Source organism: Pan paniscus, chromosome 11 (assembly GCF_029289425.2).
Source record: "Pan paniscus chromosome 11, NHGRI_mPanPan1-v2.0_pri, whole genome shotgun sequence".
NCBI lineage: Eukaryota > Metazoa > Chordata > Mammalia > Primates > Hominidae > Pan > Pan paniscus.
This window is the reverse complement of record NC_073260.2, coordinates 14,799,364-14,821,399: the sequence shown is the minus strand read 5'-3', so window position 1 is coordinate 14,821,399 and position 22,036 is coordinate 14,799,364. Positions and strand designations below refer to the sequence as shown.

The window sequence follows — 22,036 nt, the reverse complement described above, 5'->3', positions numbered from 1 at the left end:
TAAGACTTTTTTTTTTTTTTTTTTGAGACGGAGTTTCGCTCTTGTCGCCCAGGCTGGAGTGCAATGGCACAATCTCAGCTCACTGCAACTTCCACCTACCAGGTTCAAGCGATTCTCCTGCCTCAGCCTCCCAAGTACCTGGGATTACAGGCATGTGCCACCACACCTGGCTAATTTTTGTATTTTTAGTAGAGACAGGGTTTCTCCATGTCAGTCAGGCTGGTCTCGAACTCCCAACCTCAGGTGATCCGCCTGCCTCGGCCTCTCAAAGTGCTGGGATTACAGGCATGAGCCACATGCCTGGCTATAAGACTTTTCATATGGATTAACAAGGCAGAAAGTCATCTCAGCAGATCATCTGTCTTGATTTTAGGGGTCAGAAAATATGGTCACCCTGTGCTCCAGGTCTGCAGAGTAAATGAGTAAAAAGTGTGCTTGGACAGGCCCCAGAACAGCAGGGAGACAACCCACTCTGGACAGGGAGGTTTTAAGGATACTGGACAGCTGGGATAAAATTTTATGCCAGAAAATGACAAAGAGAATAGCTCAGTCTTTTAGTCCTATCCTTTCAACATCTCACCACATCTCAGACGGAGTCAAAGAACCTAAGCTTTTCAGGCAGGCAGGCATATGCTCAAATCTAAGGCTCTGGATTCAAATCCCAAACCCTTATGGGAAAGTCTCTCTGAATTTCAGTTTTCTCATCTATAAAATAGGCACACCACCACCTATAAGGCTGGAGGCTGCGAGAAAGAAAGAAGACAATTAAAAATATCTAGTCTAGACCGGGCGCAGTGGCTCACGCCTGTAATCCCAGCACTTTGGAAGGCAGGCGGATCATGAGGTTGGGAGATCGAGACTATCCTGGCTAACACGGTGAAACCCCATCTCTACTAAATATACAAAAAATTAGCCGGGCGTGGTGGCGGGCCCCTATAGTCCCAGCTACTCCGGTGGCTGAGGCAGGGGAATGGCATGAAACCGGGAGGCGGAGCTTGCAGTGAGCCAAGATTGCACCACTGCACTCCAGCCTGGGTGACAGAGCCAGACTCCGTCTCAAAAAAAAAAAATCTAGCCTAATGCCTGGCACACTATAGGCACCAAAATGACCCCTAGGTCTCTTTCTTGGATTGTAAACTCCAGTTCAGAGCCTCTCTTGCCTTGTAGGCAGAATTTATATTTTTATTTTTCCTGGATGCGTTATCTCAGTAATCCAAGTATAATAAAGATCAGCTGGGTGCGGTGGCTCACACCTGTAATCCCAGCACTTTGAGAGGCTGAGACGGGTAGATCACTTGAGGTCAACAGTTTGAGACCAGTCTCGCCAACATGGTGAAACCCCGTCTCTACTAAAAATACAAAAATTAGCCAGGCGTGGTGGCAGGCACCTGTAATCCCAACTACTTGGGAGGCTGAGGCAGGAGAATCACTTGAACCCGGGAGGCAGAGGTTGCAGTGAGCCAAGATTGCGCCACTACATTCCAGCCTGGGCGACAGAATGAGACTCTGTCTCAAAAAATAAATTAATTTAAAAAAAATTACAGCTTAGCATTCTGCTAAGCTTGAATGCATAAAATGTATTCCTAACAACCATCTTACTGGGGAAATTGTGTTATCACCCCATTTTACCAGTTCAGAACCTGAGGATCAGAGACTTGGCCAAGGTCACAAATCTAGTCAGTGGCAGAGTGAGGATTCAAATCCAGGCCTATGAGGTGTAGTGCCTATCCTCTGAAGGGCCAGGCAACTCTGCCTTACAGGGATGACAATTGTTTGGTTGTTTGGTATTTCCTCCCCAGCCAGGAGGCCTCACCTGTGTAGTTCTTCATCGGAGGGCGAGTACTTGGCAGTGACATCAGCCAGTTCCCCAAAGATCTGCTTGCTGTAAACGGTGAGGGAAGACAGCAGGATTAGCTCCTGCCACGTAGAGCTCAAGAGGCACGTGTAATCCTTGATTGAGAGCTCGCAGAAGAAAGGCAGTTTCTTGATCCAGGCAATCTGCCTAAAGAGCAGCTCGTCGGCCAGGCGGCAAAGCAGGGCAAATAGTTCTGCCTGTGTCACAGCGTATCTGAGGGGCAGGGACAGGGGAAAGTCACTTCCATTGGTCAGAGGGTGAGGATAAGGGTACAGAGAGAAGGTAGTCCCAAGGGCACAAAGGGACCCTGGCAATGGGCTCCTTGCTCCATGCCCACGGGTCTCCAGTTCCATTCAGTGTGATTTTCTGATAAAGGGGGAGGGCTGAGGCCAGCAGCAAGTTCAGGGCTGGAGAGGCGGGTCTGGTGAGGAAAGGCTGCTAAGGGGAAAGGAGACTTAGAAATGTGTGCAATTGGCTGGGTGCAATGGCTCATGCCTGTAATCCCAGCACTTGGAGGCCACTTGAGTTCAGGAGTTCGAGACCAGCCTGGCCAACATGGTGAAACCCCATCTCTACTAAAAATACAAAAATTAGCCGGGCGTGGTAGCACATGCCTGTAATCCCAGCTACTCGGGAGGCTGAGGCAGAAGAATCACTTGAACCTGAGAGGCGGAGATTGCAGTGAGCTGAGATTGCGCTAATGCACTTCAGCCTGGGAGACAGAGCAAGACTCTGTCTAAAAAAAAAGAAGAAATGTGTCCAATTGTCAGGGAATATGACTTTTATTGTTGGTGTTCTCTAATGTTCCATGTCTTAGAGAAAATCCAAGTCACTCCTGTTCAAGTTCTGGCAATGGAACTCTAATGGGGTGGATCTGATGCCCACCTAACAAAGGAACTGGCACAAAAATAAGCCTCGCGTCCAGACCACTGAAGGAAAGAGAACAAGTTCAGAAGATTTTTCTGCTCTCACTCCACCCCCTGGTGGTGAGTTCAGGAACCAGCATTGCTCAGCCTTTCCTTTAAGCTAAAACTGGAATAAAAGCGGGCTTTGAGACCACAGACTCACAGACCCAAGAGTTTCAGCTTTCTTCCTCTCAAGGCCCCTTGCCAAGACTTTTCCTCACACTCCCACATCTAAATTTTTTTTTTTTTTTTGAGACGGAGTCTCACTCTGTCACCCAGAGCTGGAGTGCAGTGGCGCAATCTCGGCTCACCGTAACCTCAGCTCGCTGCAACCTCCACCTCCTGGGTTCAAGCAATTCTCCTGCCTCAGCTTACTGAGTAGCTGCGATTACAGGCGTGTGCCACCACACCCAGCTAATTTTTGTATTTTTAGTACACACAGGGTTTCACCATGTTGGCCAGCTCGTCTGGAACTCGTGACCTGGTGATCCGCCCACCTAGGCCTCCCAAAGTGCTGGGATTACAGGCATGAGCCACCACGCCCGGCTTCCTACATCTAGATTTACAAAGGGTTTGTGTGACCTCCTTGTGGGTAGATATTTTAATCTCCTCTTCTGAAACTGGAGACTAGCTTAAGAAATCTCAGGATACCTTCCTGGGAGGTCTAAGCTTGATAACACTCAAATCGTTTATGCTCTAGGCCAAAGGAGTAATGGATGCAGCAATGGGTAGGCCCGAAGGCTGAACTGTTATCTCCTCAGGTAGAATTGACTAAAGACTGAAAGAATACTCCTTCTACCCACTCAAGCCTGCACTTAAAGTGGTCACATGCCACCAGGCTAGCCATGGGGATGCTGGTGAGGGGTGCAGACAGGCTACAACCAGCCAGGGCTTTGTGAAGGAGCCTATATCCGATATATAACTATTCCCAGAATTACTGCTCATCTCTAGCATGGAAGTGCTCTGACCCATCCCAGCACCTGGCTTACCTAGGCCCAAGCAGAATCAAAGGCCCTTCTATCTCAATTCCATAGGAACTGGAAAGTAACCTCAACTCTATGAGAAAGGATGCTTAAGGAAAAAATAAGGGATCACTGGTTTCAAAGATAAGCACAGATTTGTCCCCTGACACTTGAGTCATTATCCCCCCAACTCATTCTGAAGCCACGGGTATAGGAGCCAGGGACGCGAGTGGGTGTGGGGTAGGGACACTTTGAGACTGCAAGGGGCCAAGAAGGGCGGAGCTCACTCACCCATCTTCAATCAACATGGGCGTGCCCAATGGTTCCAGGTCCTCGGCTGATAACAGCTGGTGAATCAGACTGTATGACTGGGGATCCAGGCTGCGAGCTTGTGGGGGCAGAAGTGGTGAGTGGCCAGAATAGCTAAAAAGGTGCGGTATATATTGGTAATGTGGAGGCACAGACATTCCCATGTACTGTTCCCTGAAGGCCATGAATCCATTCAGTTCCACAGACCTACTGGAGAGAAAAGTCTTGCGTCAAACAGAGCCATGGCAAGTCTAGTAATTACTCAAAGGAAGTGAGCCAGAAGGTGACTTTAGGTATTCTTTGAACATGAGGTATGTGTCTTCATCAAGCCAGGGGGCATAATTAATAGTTAAATTCATGTCTCTCCTACTAGATTCCCATCTGTAAGACAAAGACTCTATGGGTATATGAATGTTGGGGTCACCATTGGACACTCAGTGCATGGCAGAGTAGGTAATGAATAAATATTGGTTGAATGAATTCTTTGTATAGGTGCCATGTCTGGACAGTTTTTTAACAGATACTTGTAGACTATGATGACAAAGTAGGTATTTATATTATAATACTGCTAGGAAAACTAAGGCACAGACAGGCTAAGTGCCTGGCTAGGCTACAAAACAAATCCAGCATCTAGCAAGGAACCCGGCATGTGGCAACAACCCCCTAAATAGTCCAAGGAAAGAACAAACGAAGGGGCACCTGAATGGGATAAAAGCTTTAATTAAATATGAAGACAAAGGTAGATTTTTGTCTTCCTTTCCTTTCTTGGAGAAAGCTAACCACTCTGTCAACTAATTAAAAAAAAAAAAACCTAAGCCAGCCACAGTGGTGTGCACCTACTTGGGAGTAGCTTCAGCTACTTGGGAGGCTGAGGTGGAAGGATCACTTAAGGCTAGGAATTTGAGACAAGCCTGGGCAACATAGCAAGACTCCATCTCTTTTTTTTAAAAAAAGTATTTAATTAACAACGACAACAACAAAAAAAGACAGAGTCTTGCCATGTTGCCTAGGCTGGTCTTGAACTCCTGGACTTAAGCAATCTACCCACCTTGACCTCCCAAAGTGCTGGGAATACAGATGTGAGCCACCATGCCTGGCATCTCTTAAGAAAAAAAAAATCTTCCAGCTTTTGCCTAAATGTATCTCCTATAACTGGGGTTGGCAAACTTTGGCTTGCAAGCTAAATCCAGCCCACTGCCTATTTTGGAACACAGCCATGCTCACTGGTTCACATAATGTCCATGGCCATGGCTGTTTTCACACTACAAAGGCAGAATGGAGAAGCTGAAATCCAAACCATTAGGCCCGGAAAGCTGAAAATATTTACTATCTGGCCTTTGCAGAAAAAGTTTGTCAATCCATATCCTATAAGAAAGGTTTCTGGGGAAAGGAAAGCTTCCCTAATAGCTGAAGGATCTATTTCACACTCGACAACTAACTAAAGATATGCTTGAACCAAGAGTTTCTAAGTTTGTATTCTCTGATAGCAGCAAATTTGACTGGCTTAAAAAGCCTTCAATGTTTCTTAAAATTTATAAAGTGAAAAACATTGACTCTTGTGAGGCAGAGAAATTACAGTTTAATTCAAAACTGTCAAAAAGGTTTATTTCAGTGATAAAATAAATGAGGGAAAATGGCAACATTTAAAATGTTATTCCGTTAGGTGAAGAATGCATGGGCATGGATAGAAGCTATAGCACTTTATCAGTCTGCAGAAGAGACCACTGACATTTTCAAGGTCTTTAGCATAAAAGGGGCTGGGAAACACTGTTTTTAATCATCCTGACCCCTACTCCAAGAGTCTGAGGGAGCAACAGTACAATGGCTGAGACAGCCTGGCAGGGATACTCAGCCAGAGGTTTTCTGTAGCTCTCCCCTTGGTGGGGGATCCCTAGATGATGACCATGGGTTTGCCTTAAAGCTCACCTGGAAGACAGTGTGGAGCCTGGTGAGGGCTGGTTGCTCTCCGAAGCCCTGTTCCCAGGGGAACTGTGGTCACTATCACCATGGTTGCTCCAGTGATTGGCCTCTTCCTCAAACTCCTGCCCAGACATGATCCTTTCGATTTCTTCTTCCGATATCTTTGACAAGGAATTGAGACATGTTAGATGGGTGCTCAGGACACTTGTTCTTTCTTCAGGACTGAGAGCTTATTTAAATCTCATAGGATTTCCCAGAAACCTAGGTTCCCTCTCCTCCATCCCCATATTCCGGGCCTGTCACTAATCTTAGGACGGCATGGCTTCCTTCCTACTGGCACCATGGCCCTTCGTGGCCTTCCTCCTGCTCATTTACACTACTCTCAAGCCGTGAAGCCTCAAGGTTCTTTCAACTCCTTTTTGTCCTTGAGGCTATTCTTTCCTAACCGTGAAACACCACTCCTCAATGACAATCTCCTACTTGCCCTTTAAGATTCAATTCAAATGTCACCTCTTGCCAGGCATGGTGGCTCATGCCTGTAATCCCAAAACTTTGGGAGTTCCAGGAGTTCAAGACCAGCCTGGACAACACGGTGAAACCCGTCTCTACAAAAAATAGAAAAATTAGTTGGGCCTGGTGGTGCATGCCTGTAGTCCTACCTACTCTGGAGACTGAGGCAGGAGATTCTGGCCTAAGCTCAGAAGATTGAGGCTGTAGTGAGCCATGATTGCACTAACCCACCCCAGCCTGGGTGACAGAGCAAGACCCTGTCTTAAAAGAAGACAAAACAAAACCAAACAAAAAACCCCAAATGTCATGTCCTTTGTGAGGCTTTCTACCACCACATTTTGGATACTCTCTTCAACAAATAGTGCTGGGAAAACTACATCCACATGCCCCGCCCCCAGCCCCCAAAAGACATCGACCCCTTATACCGTTCACAGAAGTCAACCTCAAAATAGATTAAATATTTAAATGTAAGACCTAAAACTATAAAACTCCTTGGAGAAAACACAGGGGAAAATCTTCATAAAACTGGTCTTGCCGGTGATTTCTTGGATACAACACCAAAAGTACAGACAACAGAACAAAAACAGCCAAGTGTGACTACATTAAACTAAAAAGCTTCTGTGCAACAAAGGAAACAATCAACAGGGTAAAAAGATAACCTATGAAATGGGAGAATATATTACCATACATTTGATAAGGGGTCAACATCCACAACATACAAGGAACTCCCATAACTCAGGAACAGAAAAAAAACAAAACAAAACCCACTGAAAAATGAACAAGAAACTTGAACAGACATTTCTCCAAAGAAGACAAATGACCAATAGGTATATAAAAAGATGCTCAATATCACTTATCATCAGGAAAATACAAATCAAAACTTGAAGATATTACCTCACACCTGTTATGATGTCTGTTGTATGTAAAAGAACACAACAACAACAAAAAACCCCCCAAACAAACAAACAAACAAAAAACCAGTCCAGAAAATAACAAGTGCTGGTAAGGATGTGAAGAAATGGAAACCCTTGTGCACTGTTAGTGGGAATGTAAAACGGTGCAACCACTATGGAAAACAGCATGGAGGTTCCTCAAAAAGTTAAAAACAGAAACACCATCTGATCCAGCAATCCCATCTATGGGTATTAATCCAAAAGAACTGAAATTAGGATTGTGAAGAGATATCTGCACTCCCACGTTCACTGCAGCATTATTCAAAATAGTCAAGAAGTGAAAACAATTTAAGTGTCTGATGACAGAGAAATGCCTAAAGAAAATGTGATATATACATAAAACACCTTAAAAAAGAGGAAAGTCCTGTTATAAGCTATACCAAGGGGGAACCATGATGACATTACACCAAGTGCAATAAACTAGTCACAGAAGCACAAATACTGCATGATTCCACTTTATGAGGTATCTAAAGTAGTCAAACTCTTATAAGCAGAAAGTGGAATGGTGGCTGCCATGGGCAAAGGGAGAGGAAAATGAGGAACTGCTGTCTAATGGGTATAGTGTTTCAGTCATGTAAGATGAAAAAGTTCTAAAGATTTGCTGTATCAGAGTGTGTATATAGTTAACAACACTGTACTGTATAATTAAAATTTTGTTCAAAAGGTAGATTTCGTGTTATATGGTTTTTACTTCTGCCATAATAAAAAAGAGCAGCTATTAGTCCAGACCAAGAAACAAAAAGAATTTGTAAGACATATATATGACTTGAATAACGAGAATAAAAATGTTTTAGAAAAAAAGAATAAACACAGCAGAGTTGGGAATCACACAGCCTGACTGAATGTATGCTGTGCTCATATGATAAGAAATCCCCCAAACATCATCAGTGTATGTCTTAAGACAACTCTGAACACCTTTCTTTCATTCCCTCACATTTAACTGGCTAAATCCTATAAATTTACCCAGTAAATATCTCTTGAGTCTATTCTCTCCCCTCTATCTGCACTGCCATTGCTCTGCTTCAAACTATTATCTGTATCTCTTGCCTGTATTTCTGTGAAAACCTTCTAACTGCTTTCTCTCTCCCTCAGTTTCACTCACCCTCACCTCACTCCTCACAAACCATTTCTACCTGCTAGAATGATCTTCCTAAAATGCAAATCTAAATAAAACCTTTTAGTGGTTGCCTCTTGGCTCATACCAGTAACAATAATAGTTTTTTAAATTTTTATTTTATTTTTTGGTAGAGACAGGGTCTGTCTTGCTATGTCGCCCAGGCTCGTCTTGAACTCCTGGCCTCAAGCAATCTTCCTGCCTCAGCCACCCAAAGTGCTGGGATTACAGGCGTGTGCCACTGCTCCTGGCCACTAGTAATTCCTAAGGCATGCTCTCTGCCTACTAATGTGCCAAGGGATTCACCTGATGGGCAGAGATATATCCAATTTTCTACCCTCATGAAGCTCTTCTGCTGGCAAGTAAGAACAATGGGTAAGAACAAGTGGTGTAGGCTGGCCCAACAAAGACTTTTCCTAAGGAGCTGTAGTCAAAGACTTGAAGGCCACTCCCTAATGAACTGATTCCAAATTCAAGGATTCTGCCTTATCTTCTGCCACTCTACTACATGTGCCGAATGTTGCAGCCTAATTGAACAAACTCCTTGTCATAAAGATTCATCGTTGGGTCTCTTCACAGTCTATTTTCTTGAGTGTCTCTAGTCCCCAACCACGGCTCTAGCCCAAGCAGAATAGATGCCCCTCCCTCTGTAGTCCCTGGGCATCCTCTGTTACCTCTCACCTTACTATGATGTCTGTTTACCTATCTGTTTCTCCCATTAGACTGAGTTCACAGTATAGGGCCTGGAAGAGTAGGAACTCAGTAAATGTTTGTGGGATTGAATGGGGGTATTATCATTCCTACTCTACAATAAGACAATAATATTCTGCTGATATATTTTTTAGATGAAATGAACAAAGCAAAGTAGTCTTGCTCATTTCTGCCAGGCTTAGTTATCTATAACCTTAAGGACTGATCAAAAAGTCCTCTGGATGGTTCAGAACCATAACTGGGTTCACTGTCTGTGAAATCCTTAGGAAAGGCTGAGGGATCACAGGAAGAGCTTTAATCATTAACTTACATATTTAAGATTTTCAAAGCACTTTCACATCTAGGATGTAAAAGCACTTTTACAGAAATGAAAGCAAAGATGGCTCTCCTCAGCAGCAGATCAAAGAGTCAAGGTGAGCAGTTTCAGGAACAGCTGGAGCCCTGGGCTTCCAGGACGGACCACAGAGACTGAGGTCTAGAACTCACCTGGACTGGCCCAATGCTCTTATTCCGGCCTCCAGGCATGCCATCTTCTCTGATAGCTGGAAGGAAACATAAGTCAAGAAAGGCAGTCAGAAGCACACTCATATAAGTCTTAGCACAAAAAGAGAGTTTACTTGGCCAAAAGCATAAGACAGTAATTAGTGAATCCAACATTAAAACACAGGTCCTTCTGGATCCAAAACACACAATTCTTTCTATTATTCCAGGCTCCTTCACAGGCAGCAATATTTTGGGGCCCCCAAGGCATTGCGTACATACTACACACACTGTATACATTCAATATGTTCGAAAAAGGTGATAGCACTGCTCGCTAGTCCTTCAGTTACAAACATCCTGCCAGGATGATGCATCTTAAGGTTTTGACAAATTCTAGGGGAGGGACAGAGTATTTCCATTTTTAAATAAAATAGTTTGTATTCCCAGCCTAAGTTTAGATTTGATTTGTAGAATCAGAACAGGTTTTTTGGTTTTTTTCATTAATCAGAATTTTGACCTCAATGGTTTCTCCCTGCAAAGGCAGTCAGTAGAGCACCTGTGTAGTTGAAGGAACTTACCTAGCATTTACTAAGTATAAAAAGCATCCTTTAAGTAGTATCTCCTGACTAAGAATAACAACTACTACTAATATTATCATCACTCTTTATGGAACACTTAATACGGGGGGCATAGAGAAGAACCCCTGATTTGCAATTATAGTAGGACCATGGTATTAGGCAATCCTTTCTGGAAAAGAAAACTTCTGAACTGAGTCTTAAAGGTTAAGTAGGATTTAGGCAGCCAGGAAAAGAGTGCTCCAGGTTGAGCGAACAGTGTACAAAAAAAGCAAGCTGAAGGTAAGAATAAGCTCTTCTTTCTGGGAATTTCCAAGCGGCTTAATCTGGCTAAAGCATAGGGGAAGGGTGGCCTATGTGGGGGAAGAGTAGCATGAGATAAGGGTGGAAAGGCCAATTGGGCCTAGATTATAAAGAGCCTTGAATGCCAGACTAGGGTATAACTTTAGCTAAGGAGCTTGAGGACAAGAAGGAATGTAGGGGGGCACTGCGGTCATATTGGGATTTTTAAAAAATCTTTCTGACAGCCACTGTGGAGGGTAGCTTGGAAGGGGTTAATGTTAACAATGACAGAAGATAAGCTAATGACATTATGTAATAGCAGGCCTTGCTAGGATATACCTGCCACTTTAAAAAATTAACATAAGGAATCTAGAAAGTTCCACAGGAAGGGACTGATTGCCTCAAAAGGTGGGAGCTCCAAGTATATAACCCTGTTTCTGAGGTAACTAAAAGGCTGACAGGAAATTCAGAATTAAGTAAGTTAGGTTCCAAATCCTGTTTCTTCCTGGTCTGTATAATTATGAACAAGTTTCTTTGCCTCTCTGGACTTCAGTTTACTGAAATGAAAAGAGAAAATACTGGTACTTGTTTTATGTTACATTACACAAAATGGTATGGCTAAAACACCAACCTTAGGGCCTTGCATGTAAAGTAAGCACTTAGTAACTAATCCTTCCCTCTCCCTAGCCTCTTTGAGTTAAAAATCCAAGGTTCTATTCTCAACTTTGCTAGAATCTTAATATTTTCATCTGCTAAGTGGAGGCAACATGGTCGGTCTGCTTTATAAAAAGCTGTTGTGAATTTGGAGTAAGAAACATACATAGCCTATGTTAGAGCTAGATGTATGCTGCTTGTTGGCTGGGAGGTCTCTTTCAATCTAATTTCAAGTTCTAAAATCTTTACAATCGCTTCTCTGCTGTTCCATGGTCAATGACAGTCTTTGGGTATTTCTATTTCCAATAATAACATCTCACATGTCTTTATTTCAGCTCATAGGTAGAGAACAAAGATCTGTCACTGGAATACAACACCAAATATATTAATAGTTCGGCTGTTACCTCATTTTCACTGTCCTGGAGGTGTGAAAAGAAAGCAACATACTTTACTTTTCATTTAAAGGGCCACATGTCTTAAAGATTTACATCTTGCCAATGTCTTGTTCTGAAATTCAAAAGCTCATCGGCCAAGCACAGTGGCTCACACTTGTAATCCCAGCACTTTGGAAGGCTGAGGAGGGCAGATCACCTGAGATTGGGAGTTCAAGACCAGCCTGACCAACATGGAGAAACCATGTCTCTACTAAAAATTCAAAATTAGCCGGGCGTGGTGGCACATGCCTGTAATCCCAGCTACTCGGGAGGCTGAGGCAGGAGAATTGCTTGAACCCGGGAGGTGGAGGTTGCGGTGAACTGAGATGGTGCTATTGCACTCCAGCCTGGGCAACAAGAGCAAAACTCCATCTCAAAAAAATGTTCATCTTCTTCCTCGACCCCACCCAGAGTAACAAAATGTGTATATGATAGAAATCTACTATGTGTTACATACTGTTCTCTGAGGTAAAATCACTCATGAGTAAAGTATTAGTATCACTCCCATTGAACAGATGGATCTAAGGCTCACAGAAATGAAGTATTTTGCTGGAAGAGACAGAAACTAAAGAGCAGAATCAGGGTTGGAACCCACGCTATCAGACTGTAAGACCAGACTTCTTTCTACTACTACTATGTATGCATCCTAGTGGAGAAACATAAGATACTTTTAGGTGGTGCATAAACTCTTAATTATACATTCTTAATTATTCTTAAATTATACATTTATTCTGATGTGCAACTCACATGGCAAAATGTTAACAATTGGTGAATTTAGGTAAAGGGCAGATGAGAATTTACTACTGTTGCAAATTTTCTGTAAGCTTGAAATTACTTCAAAATAAAACAGAACAAAGTTTTAATGAGGTGGTAAAGAATTGCCTTTAAAAATTAACTTTGATTTTTAAAAGTTATTGAAAGACTAATATAAACAGCAGTACCCATTTAGAGATGATAAAATCGGTCAAGATGCCATGAAACCACCTGAAGTGTGGAAATCAATACAATGTGCCACACTGCCTCTGTTAAAAACAAAAACTTGGACCATATTTTCAAACTTATAATGTTCTTGCACATATGTATGTTATCTCATGTGATCCTCACAACCACCTTGGAAGGTGTATTATTCTCCCACGCATTTTTGAGATGAGGAAACAGAGCTCAGAGAGGTAAAGAGATTTGCTCAGGGAAGAACTGACAGAGCTGGAGTTTCCATTTAGATCTTCTGATTCTAAAGCTGTACTTGTTCCTTGATGCCATACTGAACTAACAAGTTTTTCAGCAGGGCTAAAATCTATTTGGCAGTGATTTGATTAAAAAGAACAAATGGCTCCTGTGTGCAGTATTACAGGAATGGTTCTGCTGTAACTCTTATCTAAGTCTAAGAAAGAGAATGGCCCTAGCCATGGCTCTTCTATCTTCTCAGAAGGCACCACAAACACTTTTTCTGCTTTGGAACTCATATGCCTACCATTCTTCATTTGCTTGGGCTTAGGCAGTCAACAAAACCCAGAAACCATAAATAACAAAGCTAACTACATCAAAGCTCCACTCAAAACCTGTCGGTGGTGCCTTTGGTTCATGGGCCAAATCTAAGCTCCTTAGCATGGCATTCAAGACCATCTATCATCTGGTTCTGGTGGGACCCCTCATCCTCATCTCTTGCCATAAATGCTATACCCTACATGTAGATAACTATTTGTTAGTCTTTAAACATGCTATTCCATTTTACATAGTTCTGTCTCTGCATATGTTGCCTGTACTCAGAAAGAAACTTAAAGTGGAAAAATCTGGCAACATCACCTTCCCTAAGTGACAACATCATAACCAAGTGATTCAAGTTAATATCACCAATAATGGGTATACACTTACATCATGTGCTCTTGATATTATGGTCTAAGAAGGACACAACATCATTTCTATGGCATTCTTGCGAAAAATGCATAACCTGCATGTATTCGTGAGGAAACTGACAAGCCCAAATTAAGGGATATTCTACAAAATACATGACCTATTTGCTTCAAAATCGACAATGTTAATAAAGACAAAGAAAGACTGATGAACTATTTCAGATTAAAAGAGACTGAAAAGACATAAAAACTAAATGTAATGTGATTTCCTGAAGTGGCTTCTAGATCAGAGAAAATAAAATTGCTATAAAGGACACTGGGATGACTGGCAAAAATTGAATAAGATCTGCTAATAAGATAGTATTGTGTCATGTTAAATTTCCTGATTTTGATAACAGTACTGTGATTGCTAGAAATAAGAGGAACACTGCCTATTCCTCACTCTCAAATGGCTAAGAAGGTGCGCACATGCAGGCGCACACACACTTACTTACCTGTGGGAAGTGGGGAAGGTGGAAGAGAGAGACAGAAAGAAGAGCAAGGGGGAGGGGGGAGGGAAAATAATAAAACAAATAGCATGGTAAAGCAAATGTGGCAAAATGTTAACAATTGGTGAATTTAGGTAAAGGGCATATGGGAATTCTTACTACTGTTGCAACTTTTCTGCAAGCTTGAAATTATTTAAAAATAAAACAGAACAAAATTTTAAAGTCTTAATTTAAAAACAATCTTTTGGCAGGCATATGCTCATGCCTATAATCCCAGCACTTTGGGAGACTGAGGCGGGAGGATTGCTTGAGCTCAGTTTAGCTCAGCTGAACTTGATCCTCAGTTCAAGAGCTGCCTGGGCAACATGCTGAAAACTTGTCTCTACAAATTTTTTTGGTATAATAAAATGTAAAAAAAAAAGTTCATAAGGAAAATGTAAGAAATGTAAAAAAAATGTTTGTAAGGAACACGAACTTTGATTTCTTTAAGATTCTGCTCAAATGTTATCCCTCCTTGAGATTTCTCAGTGCTTCATGCAGACCTCTGTGTTGTGTCCTGGGGCACTTTTTACCCTGGTAAAGTGATATGGCGATGCCACAGGATCACTGCCTCACAATGCCATTCTGCAAACATCACCTCCTCCAAGAAGCTTTCCTTGACCTTTATACTTTTGAACTAGTTAGCAAGTTATGAGACCACAGAGTGAAGGAAATTTTTTATTTTTTCACAGTTACTTAACTAACATGACACCCACCCCCACCACCCGCCACGAAGCTGACTGTATCCTCATTTCTCCTCTGACAATATTTTCCCCATCCCACTTCCTGCCATGGCCCTCCATCACAGTCAATCCATCTAACCAGGGAGCATCCTATCACTACTGAGTTATTTGCTGAAGGACCAACAGAAAAGTAGGACTTGATCATGGCCCTTGAGGGGCTCATTGTCTAATAATGAGGGAAACAGATGAGTGAACAGAGAAAGATAACACAAGATGACCAGGGTTATGGCAGAAGGCATGCAAAAAAGCTGTGGAAGCACAGGAGGGTTATCTGGTGGGGGATGGTGTCCCTTGAACCTTGAAGTCAGGAGTAGAAGAAGGGGTGGATGAAACCCCCTCTTCTTCCAGGCAGATGAAACCACATGTGCAAAACAGGAAACATCACTGGGTTTTTGAAGAACTAGGATGGAATGCAGATTGTGAGTGGGGAACACCAAATGGAGAAGGAAAGGGATCAGGTGGCTGATGCCAGTGTCAGAGGGGCCTTGAAAATCACCTTAAGGAGCCTGACTTTATCCCGAAGACTGCAAGATGGGTAAGGAACATACATGGGGGATACTAGTGCAGTAGTGGGGATGGACAGACAGGGCCCAGTCTCCATTCACCACCCTTCTTTAGATCTTCCTCATTGCTTTGCTAAGGAGTTTTCTGACCAGCCAACTTTCAGGTCTGAAAAGATACTCAGTTCCATATCCAAAGATGGAAGACAACAGAGAGCTGTCTTGCACATAGGTGAAAAAGCCCCAGCCACAAATGGCAGCTGCATTTTTTTAATAGTTAATTTTTTAAATTTTGAGGTAAGTTTAGACTTTATACAAGAGTTGCAAAAATAGTATGGAGAGTTCCCATACACCCTCCTCCTTTTAACAATGGACATAATCATGTCTAGTCATCAAAACTAGGAAATTAACTTTGGTACAATACTATTAACCAAAGTACATACTTTATTTTGATTTCTCCAGTTGTTTCACTGATATCTTTTGTTCCAGAACACAATCCAGGGGCCCACATTGCATTTAGCTGTCATGCCTTCATAGTCTTCTCCAATCTGTGACAGCTCAGTCTTTCCTTGTTTTTTTGTGACTTTGACACTTCTCAAATGGGTATTTTGTCAAATGTCAGTTATTCTGAAGAATGTCCCTCAATATGGGCTTGTTTGTTTTCTCAGGATTAGACTGAGTGAACTTACCTCTCTGTGTGTGTATATGTGTGACCTTCTCAGTGTTTCATATCAGGGGGTATATACAATGTTGGTGTGTTTTATTGGTACTGTTAATCTTGATCACTTGGCTAAAGTTATGTCTGTCAGAATTCTCTAAATAAACTTACTATTTTTCCCTTTGTAATTACTATGTATTTGCAGACTATGCAAATATTCTGTTTCTGTTGACATTGATGCCACTTATTTAGCATCCATTAGTAGGTTTTGCTTGTCGCAATTATTACTGTGATGTTCTAATGGTGAATTTTTTTTTTTTTTTTTTTTGGTTTGTTGCCCAGGGTGGAGTACAGTGGCGTGATCTTGGCTTACTGCAACCTCCGTCTCCCAGGTTTACCTTAGCCTCCAGAGTAGCCGGGACTGTAGGCACATGCCACCGTGCCAGCTAATTTTTGTATTTTTTTTTGTATAGACGGGGTTTCAGCATGATACCAAGGCTGGTCTTGAACTCCTGAGCTTAAGCAATCCACCTGCTCCGGCCTCCCAAAGTATTGGGATTACAGGCATGAATCACTGTGCCCAGCCCTAATGGTGATTTTTCTATTTCCCTCATTCCTTCTACATTTATATTTATATTTATATTTATAGAGATGGAGTCTCACTATGCTGCTCAGGCTGGTCTTGAACTCCAGGGCTCAAGTGATCCTCTTGCCTTGGCCTCCCAAAGTGCTGGGATTACAGGTGTGAGCCACTAAGCCTGGCCTCCTTCTACATTTGTTAATCAGAATTCACTTAAAGGAAAAATGATCACTTCTCTTTATTTATTCACTTATTCCTTTCGGTATGAACTCATGGATATTTTTATCCTTTGGGTTATAAATTAATCCTACAGTTATTGTTCCTCAAGTTGTTCCACCGTTGGCCATCAGAAGTTCTTTCAGGTTGGCTTCTGTGCCCTTTGATATGCTTCCTTTCTTTTTTTAGAAAGCACTTCCTAACTTGCTGGCCCCTTAAGATGCTCCAGGATCATTTTACATTTCCCCTACCCCAGCCTTGGAATCAACCAGTTTTCCAATGAGTCCTCATTCCTTTCATTGATATTTGGAAGCCAAGATCTGGGTGCTGGGTGTACTCATTGCTCCTGGGGTATCTGCTTCTAGCCCCTCTCAGTGGCTAGAGCTTGGAAATATACATATGTACACTAACTCACCTACCCACACAAGGTATCTATGTATTTTTAAATCTATCTGAAACACGAATACATATTGATACACTGATTCCAATCTAGCACGAGGGGATTCATTCTGGCCTTCTCCTTTGCTGATTTATAACTTCTTTCTTTCTCTGATGTGAGAAACCTGACTCTCATTGTCCACAATATATTTACTTGCTGATTCTACTCTATTATACAAATGAAGTAGCGAAAAAATTCCTAACACATAACCATGAGAGAAACAAATTTTACAAACTAGAGTGCTTTGTTTGTATGTAATTCTTTTTGTTTTTAGCCTTACAGTATACAGTCAAAATACTTTTCAAAGGTTAGCTCCTTTTTTCTCCAACCCCTTAAGTGTGGTTATGTGACTCATTTGTAACACCAGCTAGATTCATTTGTCATAGTGTGCATTCTTTCTCTCTGCCCTGTAACCCCCAAAACATCCTAGCTGATTAAACAAATTTTCACATATAGTAACATTTATTTTTTTGTGGTGTAAAGTTCTATGGGTTTTGACAAATGCACAGAATTATGTGTGAACCACCACAGGTCCATACAGAACATTCCTTACCCCCAAAATACTCCCATGGCAGCTGCAATTTTAATCCTGCTTTCGCAGCACCAACCAGGAGGTGGCAGAGTTTCTCTCCCTGACGCAGACTTCACCAGGCAACTGGGTCTGCCTGCTCTGCATGCAAACAGTCCTAAGGAGACAGCTAGCTCCCTGTCCCTCATACTCCGTGTGTCTTCTGACTATGGTCAGAGGGGTTATAAGGTTAAGTTTCTTCTTCCCTAAAACAGGTGAGTTTTGCTGGAAGCCTCAGAATCTCACACTCCAGCTGAACAAGCAGGATGATTCATCAGAGACAGCAGTCAAGAAGGCAACCCATAATAACTAAGCTTTCATAAGATACTCACAGTGAGGGCAACAAAGGGAGATGAGAGAAGTGGAGGCCAAAACCAAAACAGGGTGAGGGCAGGAAGTTGACAGACTCTTCAGACAGTACATGTTTGGTATTGGTGGCTGGAAAAGATTTCAATAAGAGGAAACTGACAGTGGGGAAGGGAAAAGATCTCCAAGTAGAGGAAAAAACCTGAGTACAGGCACAGCAGTGTAAGGCATCCCTGAGGCACAGTGTTCAGAAATGAGTTAGAAAGACAGGCAGGGGACAAACTTGGTAACACTTCAAATGTCCTACTATGGCAGTCATCATCCAGTAAACACAGGGCATTCCAACATGTAAACAGCTATGCCACATGGTAGACATGTGAAGCAGTACATTGTCCGTGTCCGTATTAAGCAGGTACAAGCTCTGCTTAATAACAAATTATAATTTAGTTAACTATTAACTGTCAACATAACCACCCCTAAACTATTGCTAACTCATTTTACCTCCCTAAGCTGTATCTGTAAACTGGGGATAATAGTTAATAACAGGGTTGTTGTATGTATTCAGTGGTATAATATATATATGGAGGGTACATAAATAAGTGCTCAATATTAGTATTTATAATAAATTATAAACCACCTAAATTTATCTAAATGCACTTCCACATCTCTCTTACCTTTCTTCATGATGGGCAAGTTTTTAAAAGGTCCTTCTTATCTCATACACAATAAAACCAGTCTGAGTATATCTGGATGTCTGCATTCATAATGCTATAAAACCAGTTTGAATAGTTCATTATATCTGACTAACACCCCCATCCCTGAACACTGCTGCTATGAACCCCTAATACCTTGCTGGGTATTTTATATGTTATCATACTTAATCCTGTAGAGAACTCTGAAGGGTAAGTAACATACCATCTTAAAGGTAAGATAATTGAATATTGGAGATATAAAGCAAACTTCCTAAGGTCACAGAGCTAAAAGCTAGTCTGTTTGCCTCTAGAGCCTCTCTTCTTTCTGCTGAATGACACTGCTCTATTCTACTCTCCACTCTCCATGGGAATACCACTCTAGGCTTCTGACACTGGCCCTTCTCTCTTCTGTATCTAAGCTCTCTCTGTGGGTGATTTCACCTATGGACTAGACTTTTACTACCACCTCTGTGCCAACAGCTCCATGAAGCCTGTTTGCAGGCAGGACTTTTCATCTCAGTTCCAATCCTATATAATCAACTTCCTTGGTGGACATCTTTATGCATCCTTCTCAGGTATCTCAAACTCAGTATTGCCAAGGCCAACATTTTGCCCCACCCTTTTTCTTTTCTTTTCAGAGGGTCCTATAGAGAAATCACCCTGCTTTTTAGCTTGACTTTTTTTTTTTTTTTTTTCATTTTTTTCTCCCTGATAAGGTCATTACTCTTAATCCACATCCTCGATTTCAACTTCTGGTGCTGCTCAATATTCAGTATGTCACCAACTCCTATCAGATGAGTTTCTTCAACATCTCTGTGTGCCATTATTTCCCCCGTTCCTTCAGATCCTTCAGATTTCCTTCTAGACTCTACTAAAAACTTTCTAGGTGGCTTTTCTGTTTCCCCTGCCCCAATTCATCCTCCAAAACAGCCCTTCATATTCATCCTACTAGAACGTCAGTTTGTTCATATTATCTCAGGCTAATGGCTCTTGGAAAGCTTCCCAATAAATTCCAAACTCCTCACCAACCTAGACACAGACTTCTGAGCATGCCTAGCCTCTGAGTACACCGTGGTTCTAGCAAACAAAATGATACCGCATTCAGCAATCTCCTACCTCATGCCTTTTCATCCAAAAATTTCTACTTCTGTCATCATTCCTGAAATAACTAATGAAGTATATTAATCCCAGTTAAGACCTGATTGTTAAGTGGGTTCTTGGTCACACAGGGCTTGTGCACTCATTCCCACCTTAACATCTCACTAGTTTTCTTCCCCCCACCTAGTTTAGGAAGGTCTTATAGGCAAGAATGGTTCATTTTTGGTTATGAGTACAAACTATAAGGCCTGATATGTAGTGCAAGCTTGAGGAATAAGTAACTAAACAGCTGACACTAAAGGTAAAGTTTTGAATGAAGGATGGGCCATCAGAGCCATCAGCACCACTCACCCTTCCGGTTCATCCCCATCTGGAGGCATTTGAGCAGGCGGCAGTACTGGCACCTGTTCCTCTGCTTCCGAGACATGACACAGTTCTTGTCACGACTGCATCGATATACCCGTTTGTTGCAAATGCTCCGCTTGAAAAACCCTTTGCAGCCCTCACAGGAGATGATCCCATAGTGCAAGCCTGTAGCGCGGTCCCCACAAATGAGACAGGTTCGTTGTTCAGCCCGATCATCTGAAACAGAAACTGATCATGTTCAAGTTAGAACACAGTGGAAATAATGGCTTTAAGCCTACAGTTCCTAAAGTGAGCAACTCTGCTCTGGGTAGATTAAGACCACCACTATCTCCAGGCTAAAGGGCAAACAGGGGGCCCATCTTCGGATCCTTGTCCCAAGAGTAGTCCCTGTATCTGTAGTTGCAGATACCACAACACAGTCTACCTAAACTCTTCCTCCTGGGTTTCATCAACACTTGGATCAGTATCTAAGACTGAAACCTAGAAAGAATCTTTGACTCCTCTATCACCCTTACCCTGCTCATCTATAACCCATCAATTCTACCCTGTAGGAGCACGGTAAGGATTACTTACCATATATGTAAGGGCCTAACACATGATATACAGCCAATAAATGACAGCTGTAATTGAGTTCTAACCATACCGAGCTAAGCCGGTCAGCCAGACATCCAGCCAATAAATATTTACTGTGCAACTCTTCTATCCTGGGAACTGCTGTAAGGCACAAATACAGCAGTGAACAGAAGCCCCTGGTGAAGCTTACACTCTAGCAGAGTATCTATTCTGTGTCCAGGCCCTGTGCTAGGACATAAATAAATCATCATGATCCCCAGAGTCATGGAACTCACTGACGAGCAACAAACAAGTTACTCGAGGAGGAAATTCAGGATAGAATATAGCTCTTCACTTCCTCTTCTTTTAAACTGCATTTACTCAGGACCAAGCAACTGCTAAAGAGCAGGCACACGACAAAAAAGCACCCTGTGAACTGTGATGTGAAGCTATGCCAGCAGGTACAAGAAATCACCAGGGAAGGTTCCGATCAGAGGCCAAGACAAGAAATCAGATATTTCAACCTCACTCCTGAGTAAGAGGGAAGGTATAATAATCAAGAATATCGTTATAGAGCCAGGGGTGATGGCACACACCTGTAGTCTCAGCTACTGAGGAGGCTGAAGCAGGAGGACTGCTTGAGCCTAGGAGTTTGAGGCTGCAGTGAGCTATGATTGCACCACTGCATTCCAGCCTGAGCGACGGCAAGACCATATCTCTTAAAAAACAAATAAACAAAAACAAAGGCACATCATTATACCATGAATTAGAGACCGCTTATAATTAGAGAGATTCTAATTTGAACCCTAGCTCTGAAACTAGCTGGGTGAACTAGGGAAAAATTGACCTTCTTTACTTTTCTAATTTCTCTCATCTGTTAAATGGTGATTATAATAATACCTATATCCCATGGATAAAGTTCTCATTGCAGTGTGTGGGCTATAATAGACATTTGATAACTGTCAGCTATTATTTTCATTATTATTACCCCAGCAGGTACACATTTAATGTGATAATGACATTCCTGAAAGGAAAAGCTTTCGAAGGCAATGTTAGCAGAGGGTCATGGTAGTATATACAGGAGGGATGCAGAGAAAGGAGGTGGCTTGCATTTCTGGAGCCCTTAATATATGCCAACTTTGAGATGAGTCTTTATGATTGCCATCTATAGTAAGCAGAATAACTGCGACCCATAGATATCAGGTCCTAATCCTTGGAACCTGTAAAATGCTACCTTATAAAGGAAAAAGGGTATTTGTAGATGTGATTAAATTAAG

The 22,036-nt window shown here is 42.2% G+C and overlaps 1 protein-coding gene across 8 annotated transcripts in view; it reads right to left on the bottom strand.

The window, feature by feature from the left end:
- The window catches only part of NR6A1 (nuclear receptor subfamily 6 group A member 1), a 254,041-nt gene that overhangs the window by 16,772 nt on the left and 215,233 nt on the right, over nucleotides 1-22,036 (bottom strand). For 4 of the 8 annotated variants that reach the window (XM_055117619.2, XM_055117623.2, XM_034929034.3 and 1 more), the window contains 5 exons: nucleotides 20,193-20,435; nucleotides 9,726-9,781; nucleotides 5,958-6,112; nucleotides 4,014-4,241; nucleotides 1,814-2,068 (listed from right to left, as the gene is read on the bottom strand). In XM_055117619.2, coding sequence (XP_054973594.1) covers nucleotides 1,814-2,068; nucleotides 4,014-4,241; nucleotides 5,958-6,112; nucleotides 9,726-9,781; nucleotides 20,193-20,435 — 937 coding nt within the window. The remainder of the gene's footprint in view (nucleotides 1-1,813; nucleotides 2,069-4,013; nucleotides 4,242-5,957; nucleotides 6,113-9,725; nucleotides 9,782-20,192; nucleotides 20,436-22,036) is intronic. The other 4 variants (XM_055117620.2, XM_034929033.3, XM_055117622.2 and 1 more) reach the window with 3 other exon arrangements.